At 41.6% G+C, this 12,592-nt stretch overlaps 1 protein-coding gene across 2 annotated transcripts in view; it reads right to left on the bottom strand.

The window, feature by feature from the left end:
* LOC104859954 (cytochrome P450 2J2) overlaps positions 1-12,592 on the bottom strand; it is a 35,594-nt gene that overhangs the window by 2,753 nt on the left and 20,249 nt on the right. For both annotated transcript variants that reach the window (XM_010620860.2, XM_019207033.1), the window contains exons 7-8: positions 10,640-10,827; positions 2,733-2,871 (exon numbers count right to left, since the gene is read on the bottom strand). In XM_010620860.2, coding sequence (XP_010619162.1) covers positions 2,733-2,871; positions 10,640-10,827 — 327 coding nt within the window. The remainder of the gene's footprint in view (positions 1-2,732; positions 2,872-10,639; positions 10,828-12,592) is intronic.

Here is a 12,592-nt window from a genome sequence, read left to right as displayed (position 1 = left end):
TTGATGAGAACCCAAGGGAATCACGTGTTCTGACTAAATTATATTCTTCTCAATCAGAATGAGAAACAGTGAGAACAAAACATCTCCAACTTGTCCCTTGCCTTAGCTGCAACATAGTTGCAAAGTGACTTCTTCATTATTCCAATAAATAGTTGTAATAATTAATTCCCTTTCCTCTTGAATTGGGCCTGGCTTTATGGCTTGCATTGCCATGGGAAAGAAGGGGAAGACATGCAGAGGCAGATCCTAGTCTGGATCTTAAAGGCCCTATGTGCTTCTGTTTTGCCTTCAGTAGGCTTCCTGGAGGATGAGAAAGACTGTGAAAAGAGCACCAGCATCTCAGCTGAGGTTGTCTTAGATCAGCAAGGAGCAAGGAGACCTCCTCACCATGCAAGAGAACCCAGGCACATAGCCGACGTGCACAGTGTAAGCAATAACAGTTTTTGGATAGTGTGTTACACAACAATATTCTAAATGATACATATGGTATGAACTCAATGAATTTTAAACAAAATCTTTAAAAAAGAAAAATACATTGCTTTCTATTTGTAATGTAGAAAGCCCTAGACTCAAAGTAAAATATTTGATTCTTAAGTCCTGTTCTGCTTATTCTTTGGGCACATGATGTTGGAGATGACACGATTCTGTATCTTTTCAGTTTGGCTATATTAGAAAGGATGATACAATCCATTTCCTGTCTAATCATTAGTGGCTAGGCAACTATAAATATTGCCTGAGATAATCTGTTTTGAAAAGTCTGTATTCAAAAGAATGTAATACAGTTCCCAATTACAAAGCACCATTGTATCCCCATAAGTCCTTCTCATGCTATAGCTAATTTAGACGGAAGAAATTTTAAACATGGTGAAACATGAGGCAGCTATGCAGAAGAGGCACTTGAAACGTGAAGAAATGACATGCAGGTGGGCATCACATGGCTTAGAGGATCCTTTCTTCTTTTAAAGACTTGGGCGTCCATTATGATTCCTGTCTTCAGAGATGCAGCACTTGTTAGGTGAAGCACTTTTGTGGAATGAAGGGGCCATATTCCTACTATTTCAGCTTCTCATAGATCTGATGTTAGAGCCATGAACAAGAATCCTTATAATAACTGAAATGTGCATCTGAAACTATGCGGTAAGACCAAACATGAAAACTATGAACAGGAAGCCTGGAAGGTACTCCTACATCTGAGAAAAGCTTTCACATTAGAACTGACTTTTCATTGTGTGCAAAGGTGACCTGGAACTAAGTGTGAAAACACAGAGGATACAGTCTGAATCAGCCCAGACACATCCAGCACAGCACAGCAGAGAGAAAACACATGGACACTGGAATCACACTCTGTGGGCAGATCCCACCTCATCCCGTTGTGAGCCTCAGGGTCACCAGCAGTAAAACGATGCTGCTTCAAAAAGCTAATCTGTATTTTACTGTAAGTTAATTATTAGCAAATTCCATGCCTTCCATAGTGTAGTTGTGGGGAGCACGTTTTTAGTTTCAGAAGACAGTGCGAGGTAGACACAAACTTTAGGTTTTGATAAAAATGATGGACACTGCCTGCATCTGAGGCACACGAATATTATGACTATAATTCCCATATCTGGTTATGCCTCACATTCCCTATGTCCTAAGTGATGACAGGTTAAATAGAATAATGTGAAGGTTACACAAGGGCAGCGGTGGATAATCTATAGCACGTGTGTTAACTGTACTCCTTTACAGAAGAATTACATTAATATGTGAGTTGTTTTTCTAAACTAAATTCTCAGTATTCAGGTTTAATTGCAATGTTGGCACTTAGCAATAAATACACTGTTTCTGGGTTTCAGTTTGGGCACCTGCCTCTAAAAGGTTGGCCATCCCTGCATTAGGGTATGTGTTCCAGGACAGAAACTTTCTTTTGTTTTCTATTTAATTCATCTTTATATCCTCAGGGCTGAATGACATACAATAGAGTTTTAGTAAACATGGAATTTAAAAATTTGCGATATTATTTTGAAGATCTATTTAACCTTTACACCAGAATGGCTGAAATATAATAAGATAATTTGCTATTGATTTCATGATGTTTGTTGTTTTAAAAAGCCATCTGCATGTGGATTAAAAATAAAAGAGAAAGAGATGTCACTGAATCAGCCTTTCAACTGTATATGTTGCATAAAATATATATTTACTAACTTGAGTTTTAAAAAGCAATTAAAATTTAGAGAGGTAAAAAAGAAGTCTTCAAGGGTTTCTTATAAAGCATAACTCGAACTAGTTATGTGGTGGTATTTAAGTCACTGTCTAGTGCCCATATTGTAAGTAGATAGCCCCCTCCCTTATTACCTCCTCATCTCCATATTTAAATATCAACTATTTTTTGAGAGCTGAATTTATGAACTGGATAAAAAATTGTGATAATTAAAAACTCTATGAAGATGGCAGATGTCCAATTTTCATCGTGGGCAGAGTCAGGGTGTGTCTCTGTCCCCTGTCCCTATTATGGCAGAGAACAGATCATAGGAAAGACAAAAACTCCATCAGGGGAAAGGGATTAAGTGGGTTGCAGGGATTTTCTGAACCAATGCGGAATCCAGGGACTACTGGGTTGCAGCCAAGAGCAACATGGAGTTACTCTGGGCTGAGCCACTTGGAAGAAGATTGTTCAAAGCAAAAGACTACAGAGAAGAAGAGGAAAAGCTGAGGGAGGAACTCTTGTAATCTCACCTCTTCTCATCACAACTCACCCAGTGAGAAAGGTAGAAAGGATTCCCTTTTCTTAAATTGTCCATTCTCCAGGAAATGCTCTGGGTTGAATGTGTCTGGAGTCGCCCACTCTGTGGGATCCTTGTGCAGTGCAGTCAAATTGGTTATGATCATGGTCCCCTAGAAAAGGAAGCAGAGAGTAAGGCAAGACTTAACACATGCAACACACTCATGCACAGGGACAGGGTCGTGGGCTCCCCAGCCTGCTGCTGGTCTCAGCTCCTGTACCCCTGATGAGTCCACTGTCCCTTGAGCCCAGTCTCCAGGATCCTACAGTTGTTCACAGGACCACTCAGGAGGACAGACTGGCAGTGCCTGCCGGGAATGTTCCAGGGAGGTTAGACTATTTTTGAGTGGGTTTAATCTGCAGGCACATGTAGGATTAGGAAGACACATGTTGGGATTAAAGAGAGAGCAATGTAACAACTAGTCAGCACATGTTGTGATGAAACCAACCAGCTCCTCAGTGATGTGATTACCATAGCAACTCTGCGGAGGAAGAGACATCACCTTTTCTCATGCATCTTCTTTCTCTTCCCTCCAGTATCAACTGTTCTCCCCACTCATAGCAGGGTTAGTAGCACTAACAGGCGGCCAGGGCCAGGAACCTCTGTTCTTCCAGCCACAGGACCAGAAATCCTGGAGGCAAGAGAATGAGCCTTTCCCTCATGCTGCCTCCTCAGACCCAGAGTGAGGCTGGACAATTTACCTATTCATTAATTTTGTCACCTACATATTTTTAACAGCAGGCTCCTCTTCAAGGCTGCTCCATATGCACCCAGACTCCTGTAATGCCTCCTAACCATGCCCCTGCCACTGCTTTCAATCTGCTCCACATCTGGACAGCTGAGTGTACTTTGAATATGACTTCATGATGTCACATTGCCCATGTACTCATATTGTAAACTTGATGTTCTTGAATGTTTCCTGATACTCTCAAGTCACAAACCCAGCCTCTGATTCACCAGGACCCTCCTTTCTGTGTTGCCTGCTGTCTTAGTTACTGTTCTTATTGCTGAGACAAAACACCTGACACCCAAAGTTAACGAAGGAAAGGTTTATTTTAGCTCTCAGTTTGTAGAGGTTTCAGTCCATACTCAGCTGGTACTAAGGAAGGGTGGCAGAGGGGCCTCACAGAGTGGGCAGGAGGCAGCAGAAGACAAGCAACAACAAGCAATGGGAGTATACCTCTTTCTGTCCCTTTTATTCTCTTCAGGCTGCTGGCCCTTAGGGTGGGTATCACTCACACCCAGGGTGGAGTAGCCTTAATCCCAGCATCATACACCCTAGATCCAGCCACCTGCAAGAAACTCCACCTATGCCCACTTGAGCTTTTGGGGGGACATCTAGAACAGGCAGTAACACAGGGGCTCCTACTAAGGTGACCTACCTTCAGTTGTTCTACCAGATCATGTTCCTATGTTCTTCACTTTTGCAAAAAGTTGCTCTATTTACCTTTTCATTAATGAACTTCTTACCATTCTTTAATTATTGGCTCCAAAACCACTTCCTTCAAAAGCCTTGCCTCGCCAGGTCATCTGGCTCCTATGTGTCCCTCTAGCTGGAGGATTCTGAGAGCATCTTTGTAGAACCAGCGAGTTTTCCTTTGGTCCCTCACCATGCTTTGTAAGAAAGTGCTTCCATCCCTATACTGCTCAGCGTTGTTTTTCAGACCCAAATGTTTTACATACTTAATGCATATTTGTTGGTTTACTAAAAAGTATTAATTGTTATTCTGAGTTTTAAGCTTTGCATGTAAGATCACGTTTACCTTCATGCAGAGCGTGAAGTGAGTTTAAGTACATTTTATAGATGAAGAAACTGAAGACCTGAGGTTTGACAGTGTTCTCAGAATCACAGAGTGGGCAGATATACAGCCATTTACTGTGTACTAGGCCTGTCCAAGCCATGGGTCTTGACCTAGGTACAATTAGATTTCTTAGTGTCCAGGATGATTATCAAACCTGATGCTAAAAATTAGTGGTAAACAGTTTAGTGAGATGGCCTGGTGCTCTGGAGGTTGATGAATAGTTAGAAAAATACAAAAAGCACCTGGCATGTTCACCCCTTGGTCACCCCCAGGAGTTGCTCAATTAGAAAGGAAGGGGCTCACTCTCCTTTGTTCAGAAACACCCTGGCAGATTTTCCCTATAATAAAGGCTTGTCGTGCTTCTGGTATGGTCTTGGTCTCCAGCTTTTTTACCTGACATATCTGGTGCTGAAACCTGGAAAGAAGGTGGTTGACTAAGTGATGATTCCCCCATGGGATGGGGTCCATTGGCCTTTCAGCTGTCTTCTCTGGACCACATCTGCCAAGCCAGGACCTCATCAGGACTCTTTGCCTTTGCCATTGCTGATGATATTCACAGACACTGGTCACTGGTTAAAGGGTGAGTAGGTAGTTTAGTTTCCCTCTACTTGGGTCCTCTTTCTTGTTCTCTCCCTCTGGGGACTTCTTGGAAATCCAAGTGCTTGGTCACAGAGAACTTCTGGGCCCAGGACAGTGCCTCTGGGGATGCCCCCTGGTGTGACTCCTCTCATTCTCCCCTTCCGGGGACTGGCTCAGGAGTATCAAAAGACATGAAGATGTTCCTTTCTTTGCCCTCCTCCTAGGGAACTACCTCCTCCTCACCCATCCTAACATGGGTGCCCAACAATGCCAACCCCCTCCTTCAATGCCTCTTGGCTGCCTCCTGGCACAACTTTGCTCCCTTGGACTGTTGGGACCCGATTTAAAGCGAAAATAACTCATTTTTTATTGCAACCAACTTTGGCCTCAGAGCAAATTAGACAATGAATCTCAATGGCCAGAAAACGGCACTCTCAATTTGAACATATTGCACAATTTGTGCAACTTTTATCAATGCAATGGCAAAAGGTCAGAAATCCCCTACATACAAGCCTTCTGCCTACCCTCTCACCCCTCCCTCTGTCAAACGTGTTCGCCCTCTCAGGTACTTTTAGCCCAAACTCTGTCCTTCACACCTCCCAACTCCCACTTTCCATCTGGCTGATCACTTACCACTCACACCTTCCCCACACTGTAACCCAGCCAGCTCTTCCATCTCCTCCCGCACTTCTGCTGTTTTCATTTCTGTCTTATGACACTTCATCACCTCCACCATCTTGTTCTGCTTCCTCATCTCTGCCATTTTGTGTCTCTCCACCACACACCTGCTCTCTCCTCCTCCTCCAGCCCCTCCCAAACAGGAGAGTGAGTTAACAACCACTTCTCTGCTTTTCCTTCCCCAGATTCCTCGGAAAAGAGAGGAAAGCAAAACTGCAAAAAAACAGTGAAATCCTCTCCTTGCCCTGCCTATTTACGTATCAACAACTTGTTTGGCAGGCTACTTTACCAAGAAATTCCATCAGGTCCTATTGTTTTCTACATAAATATTGGAAAATAAAATATAAGGCTTTAAAACAATTCAAAGAAAATGCAGTGCTTAAGATGGGAGCTCAAAGACCAAAGACTAGGTTACAGCCCAGTGCTGGCTACACACTGCTTACTCCTTGGTAAAATCAGCTGCGATGTCCTGCCAGGGAGGAAAATCTTAAAAAACAAACAACAACAAATTATAAATTCTGGCTAATTGACAAATTTAACTTTTATCTTCAACTTAAAATAATGTTTGATTGGTGTTTGGTTTCCAGATGTTTAATTGATGTACTTAAAACATTTCTTTTACATTGCAAATTCTTAAATTGTAATTATAGGATTAACTTCACCTCTCTCCTTTCTACTTACAGATTTCTGCTAATAACTATAACACAAGATTATGCTACTGTTATAAAGCACCTTTACTCCTTCTGCTTCTAATTGCAAGAGATCTTTGTTAATTCACCTGTCAAGGTTTTAACTACTCTTAATTAAAAGAAATGTTAGGATTTAATTGGCCAAATATATTTGAGTGCACTCTAGTTTCATAAATTGTCTTATATGCTTGTCTATGTCTGTCCGATTGTTTGTGTTTGTGCAATTGTATTTTTGATAAATGTTATTAAAGGCATGACTTCCTTTTCTACCAAGTTGCTAGGTGATCAAAATGATGTCAAAGATTTATATATATATATATATATATAATGTTTTATTGATTACAAATAAATTGTTAATTGCTATGACCTGGTTTTACAAGTTAAATAAAAAATTGTCAAGATAATTAAGATATGCCCCCAATAATCATTATTTTAAATATTATGTTAAACATTATGTTAAATATGTTGTTATGAAATGTTTACATTGGTTATCATCAAAGGGTTGAGTTCTAAATATGTTATTGTGATGTGTTTATATTAGTCATCTTCAAAATATATTTTCTGTGGAAAAACAAGGACTTATTAAAAAAGATCCTTTTGGTACCAGGCTACACTACAGGGCATAAGGTTTGATATAACTATAATTATTATTATTACTACTTTTCGGATGTACAAAATGCATTCATGTTTTCTGACTATACAGGTCTTCTAACATAATGTTTATGGCAATAACCTTTTGATCCAGGTATTCATCCTTCTCTTCTGCTTTACCTACTCATGACTATGGGTACATCTGTAGGCTCATACACTTTCCTTAGATGGCATCCTATCAAAAGGTAATAATTTAAATAAGAGTTTCCTGTTTTTTTTTTGTTTTATGTGTTTTTAGAGGGGAATAAATACATTTAACAATGACTATTTTATACTAAGATACATATCTAAGTTGGTAACAAAGATAATGTCATCATGATTGTCATGCTAAACTATTATTATGTGTGGCTCCTGATTCCAAGATTTTCCTGTTTATAGTCTACAGGAAATCAACTACTAGAGCAACTACTATTGATAAAAATGGCAGTCCTCTAAGTATATTTTAGATTCCAGGGTGTTTGATATCCAGATAAAGTTGTGATAGTAAAGCTTATTTCTCCTACAGAACTATTGTTGTCACTGATCTTCCCTTCTGGGTGTTCAACCACCAAAGCGCAGAGACCAACGCTAAAAGTTAACTGGGCTAAGAAGACCACCAATATTTTTGGCCCTGGCCCTCCAAGGTCATCACAGATCCAAGGTATGAGAGAACCTTTTCTACAACACCTTACATCTTTGGTAAGTCACCCAACCTCCCGAGCAGGGAGACTGCTGGACACCAGAGGACAAGTGTAACGTGCTAAAGGAGAGTCACCAGGAGAAAAAAATCTTCCACGTTTTCACTGAAAGCAACTGGGTTATCTGATTTACCACTTAAGAGATCTATCCATTTATAGGGAGGTGGTAAACCAGATAACTCAGTCTCAAAAAAGGATACAGCACCTATTTAATACCACCCTCCACTATCTCCCTGTCGATATGTCAGACTGTTGGATGTGTACGTCCATTTACCCCCACTCATTCACTCCAATTCCCATCTCCCTAGATTTTTACCTGTCTGCCTCAAATACTGCCAATTTATCCACAGTTCTGGGACCCTTCGCTATGGATCTCCCATTCCCTACACAAATCACTAACCTGACATGCGTGGAGCAAAATGACAACATCACTTGTCTTGCTTGCTCCCTATTTATCTCAGAAGGGTGCCTGGTCTGCCTCCCCAATGGCCTATCCTTCATATGCCTCCAGGAGGAATTCTGATGCCTCAACCAATCTGAAATTTTTTGTTACATAGCATTTCTCAGCCTTCCATTGACCATCTATAGAGAATCCCAGATGTTTGAAAGGATCCTCCCATGGTCAAAAGTCAACAAAAGGGCGGCACCCCTCCTGGTCCCCTTCTTGATGGAGCAGTGGTCCTCACTGGCATGGTGATGGGTATAGCAGGTATTTCTACCTCTACACATTTCTATCAGGCACAGTCAATAGATATCTCAAAAGACATGGACAAATAAGCCAATCCCTAAGCACAGTCCAGGACCAGATTAATTCCCTAGCAGCTGTCCTGCTCTAAAAAGGACATGCCCTCAACATGCTAACGGCAGCCGAAGGGGGAACATGTGAGGCTGTAGGTGAAGAGTGTTATTATTTTGTTAACAAATCAGGCATAGTGAAGGCAACAGTTAAAGAATTACAATAATGAATCCAAAACCTTAGCAAACAATGGGGTACATGGGGAATGACCCAAGACTACTCCTGGCTCCAGATTATGCCATAGCTACTTCCCTTATTGGGCCAACTAACCTGTGTGTGCCTTCTGGCCATGGTAGGCCCATGCCTATTTTGCTGTTTTCAAATTTTTCTCACAAGAATGCATGAGGACATTTACCAACCAGTCACGGAACTCATCATGGTGGGGTACTGGCCACTGTGGCAGAGGGAAGAAGCCCCCATCTACCGCTGCCCCCACCAGATCCAGGTTTAACTCGAACCTTCGCCCCTTTGTCAGCTAGAAGCAGCTCCAGAAGAGACCTTCACACAATAACCAAAAAACAAAAGCCTGGAATGTTATGTTTCCCTCACTTTAAGATGGCTGCTATATAAAAAGAATAGCCTTCTTCCCATAATGCCCTGTTTCTCACCTAAAAATATGGCTTCTCCCACTAAAGGACAGCCTTCTTCTTCCCATTATGTCTATTTTCCCATCAAGAGAGAAGCCCCTCCAAGAGATGTCACAAGCTCCTCCAATCCCTACCAATACATCATTCAATCCCACCCCAACTCCTATAAACCCCACCCCAGTCCTATAAGAAGCACTCTCTGTCTCGGCCATACTGCTCTCTCTCCTTTGTTCAGAGACAGCCCAGCAGATTGTCTCTCCCATAAAGGCTTGTGATGGTTCTGGAAAATAAAATGGAAAGAAAGGAAGGACTTCCTGGCTCTGCAGGGGCCCTACCCAGCAGTGTACAGTGGGAAAGCTCCCTGGCTCCACCACTGGAGAGTGTCCCTGAGGAAAGCCTATTCAGAGAGACTGAGACAAACTAGAACAGATCCTCATAGGCTGGGCAAGTTGGCCAGAGAACACAATGTGCTTTGTGGATGGAAGATGCCAGGGACACAGAGGAGATGAGTGTGGAGATCTTAATAGTGGCTAGCATGTGATGTCTTCTGTTCATGATGACAGGAAATTTAGCAAGGGCCAAGGGAGAAAAACTGAGGGGAGATTGTTGTGCAGTCAAATAAAAGCAAGTCCTGAGAGATAGTATTATGTAGTGAAAATAATAAGCATAGAGCAGATTCTGGATCTCAGCAATTCTCATTTTTGTAGTTGAGAGATCTACAGAATTATTTTTCCTGAGTCTCACCTAAATCTATAAGAGAAAAAGAAAATTTACCTTGAGAAGTGAGACTTTTTGAAACAGGATAATCATCTAATACACATAATTGTTGCTTAATGAGTCTGTTATCTTTGTGAATAATAATACTGCACAGCTCCCTTTCTTAGACATAATTGACAAGCACCTTGTAAGTAAAAGTTGAAGGAATACTAGTGGGGAAACTATGTTAGAAACAGCAGTGTTACAGTGACTGGAGGGGTGAGTGTCTCATATGACCTTTCACATTTAACATTCTGTAACTACAGGATTTTGTCATAGATTTTCCACATGATGTCTGGCAGGTTACAGATGCCTGCTCAGGGGAGGTGGCTTACTGGGGGAATGACCTGCATGGTTGTGGCTTTCTGTCTCCTCCCTTGATTTCTCCCTACTTCCCACCATGCCATGAGCTGCATCCCCGGTACCATGCGCCTCTGCCATGTCACTGTGGCCCAGAGCCACCTAACCATGGATAGAAACCTCTACAAATCGTGAGCAGAAATAAACTTCCTTCCTAAATTGTGGATGTTGGCTATTAAGACAGTCAGGTATGATATATCACTCTGCTCATGTAACTGGCTCTTTAGAATTGAAACATGTTTCATAATTGACTAGGATGAGGTCAAAGATGGGCTTGAAGACAAAGCCTGAGAGTGTCTGCTTACCTTTGGCAGGTGGTATCCACCCAGAGCTGTATCAACACTCACTTCCCTGGGAACATTCAGAGGAATGATGTTGCCCATTCTCAGCACCTCATGGATTACGGCATTGGTATAGGGCATGGACTCTCTGTTGGCCAAGCTTGGCTGCTGCCCCTGGCCAATCACTCTGTCAATCTCAGCGTGTACTTTTTCTGGAAGAGAAGGATGGACCACGTATTTCTTAAAATTTTATGATTTCTTATATAGATAAAGGAATGCTCTCTATAAGAGCTTCCCTATTGGATTTTAGCTACAGTCAGTCTAGACATCAACAAAATGGACCTCATCTTTTTAAAGGTTTGTTTAGAAAACTGTCAATGCTCTAAATTTCCTTCAGCCTGGGTGGCCTAAGGAACTGGTTATCCAGGCTGAGCACAGCGAAGTTCACAGTAGGGTCAGGTCTTATTGAAGCTGCTATGATAAAGTTCCCTAAAGTGGCTGGGTTAGAAACCATTGAATTTTATTTCTCAAGTCTGGGTCCTGGAAAATACAGATCAAATCCCCAACAAACTCGGTGCCTGGTGGGACCACGTTCTCACTCATGGACTGTACCTCCTTGCTGTGTGCTGACACGCTCCAAGGAGCACCGCAGCTCTCTGAAACATCTTTTTTTACTTATATATTTATTTATTAATTTATTTTTAGGAGAATATTACCACTTAGGAGAGCTAATCACATAAAAAGCTCCCATTTTCCACTACCATCACGTTGTTAATTAGGTGTTGACACATGGATTTCTTGCTGAGGACACAAACTGTGAGACTCTAACTTCTCAAGGACATGTATGAGTCGAAGGTGGACAGGAAACTCTTGCTCTACAACATTGTTGCTGCAAGCTACAGTCTCAATTTTCCTGTCTCATTAATGAGGATAAGTATATCTTCATTTTGAGGATTCTTTGAGATTTACATACATTGGTTTATGCAAGAATCCAAAACAATGATAGAAATCCCTATGTGCCACCCAATATGTTTTCTTCTTTTTATACACTAATAGGAATTTCAGCTGAATACGTGGTTGTTCAGTTGAAAACTGCACTTCCCATGTGCTCTTTTGACTAAATGAGGCCATGTCACTAAGTTCCGCCTGATGGAATGTAAGCAGAAGAGATGTTTCCTTTTTCAAACAAACCCTTCTGAGGAAAGGTGTTTGCTGCCTTTTCCTCTCACCTCATAATGTGGACTGGCAGTCTTCCTGGGGAGGGTACTAGAGGGTGGGAAGAAAGGCCTCATTCTAGACACAACAGAGGGACAGTTGAAAGGTCTTTAGAATGGAAAGGGCTTTAAAAGGTTGCTATGAACACAGGTGTAAACTTCTATAACTTTAATTGATTCTTAGTTTGGATCCTCTATTCCAGAAGCCAAGTTTACCTCTGTGATCATTATTGTGATAGATCAACTTGGCTGGAGTAAAAATCACCTGGCAGATTAGTAAAGCCCACTTCTAGGTGTGACCAGGTATGACTGACACATAGGCCAGCAAACTCAGAGAGGACAAATCATTCTGGATAGAATAAAAAAGCAAAGGAAGTAGGAAGTGTCTCTATTTGGGAAGCACTCAAGTCTTGGCATTTGCCTCTGGACATGGTTGTCCGGTTCCTTCAGCCTCCCAATGCATTAATGACTGTACAGTGGGCTTCTAGGCCTGTGACCCTTGACTGGTTTGCCTCCCTGAACCTTGTTGTTCTGAGGCTTCCATCTTCTTGGTTTGAACAGTTATTGGATCCTGCGATTTTTAGCTTACAGATGTTCACTGTCAATTCTTGTGCATCACACCCTCTTTGCTCACCTGATAAATCCCTTGCATAATCATACAGATATTTTCTATTGATTCTGTTCCCCTCGAGAACCCTAATGCAACATTCTAACTTTAAACTTTTAAAAAATATATGCTCCTCAGGTAGAAATGCATTTTACA

The sequence above is a fragment of the Fukomys damarensis genome, unplaced genomic scaffold, assembly GCF_012274545.1.
Source record: "Fukomys damarensis isolate Sample0158 unplaced genomic scaffold, DMR_v1.0_HiC HiC_scaffold_23, whole genome shotgun sequence".
Lineage (NCBI taxonomy): Eukaryota > Metazoa > Chordata > Mammalia > Rodentia > Bathyergidae > Fukomys > Fukomys damarensis.
This window is presented reverse-complemented; position numbering and strand designations above follow the sequence as displayed.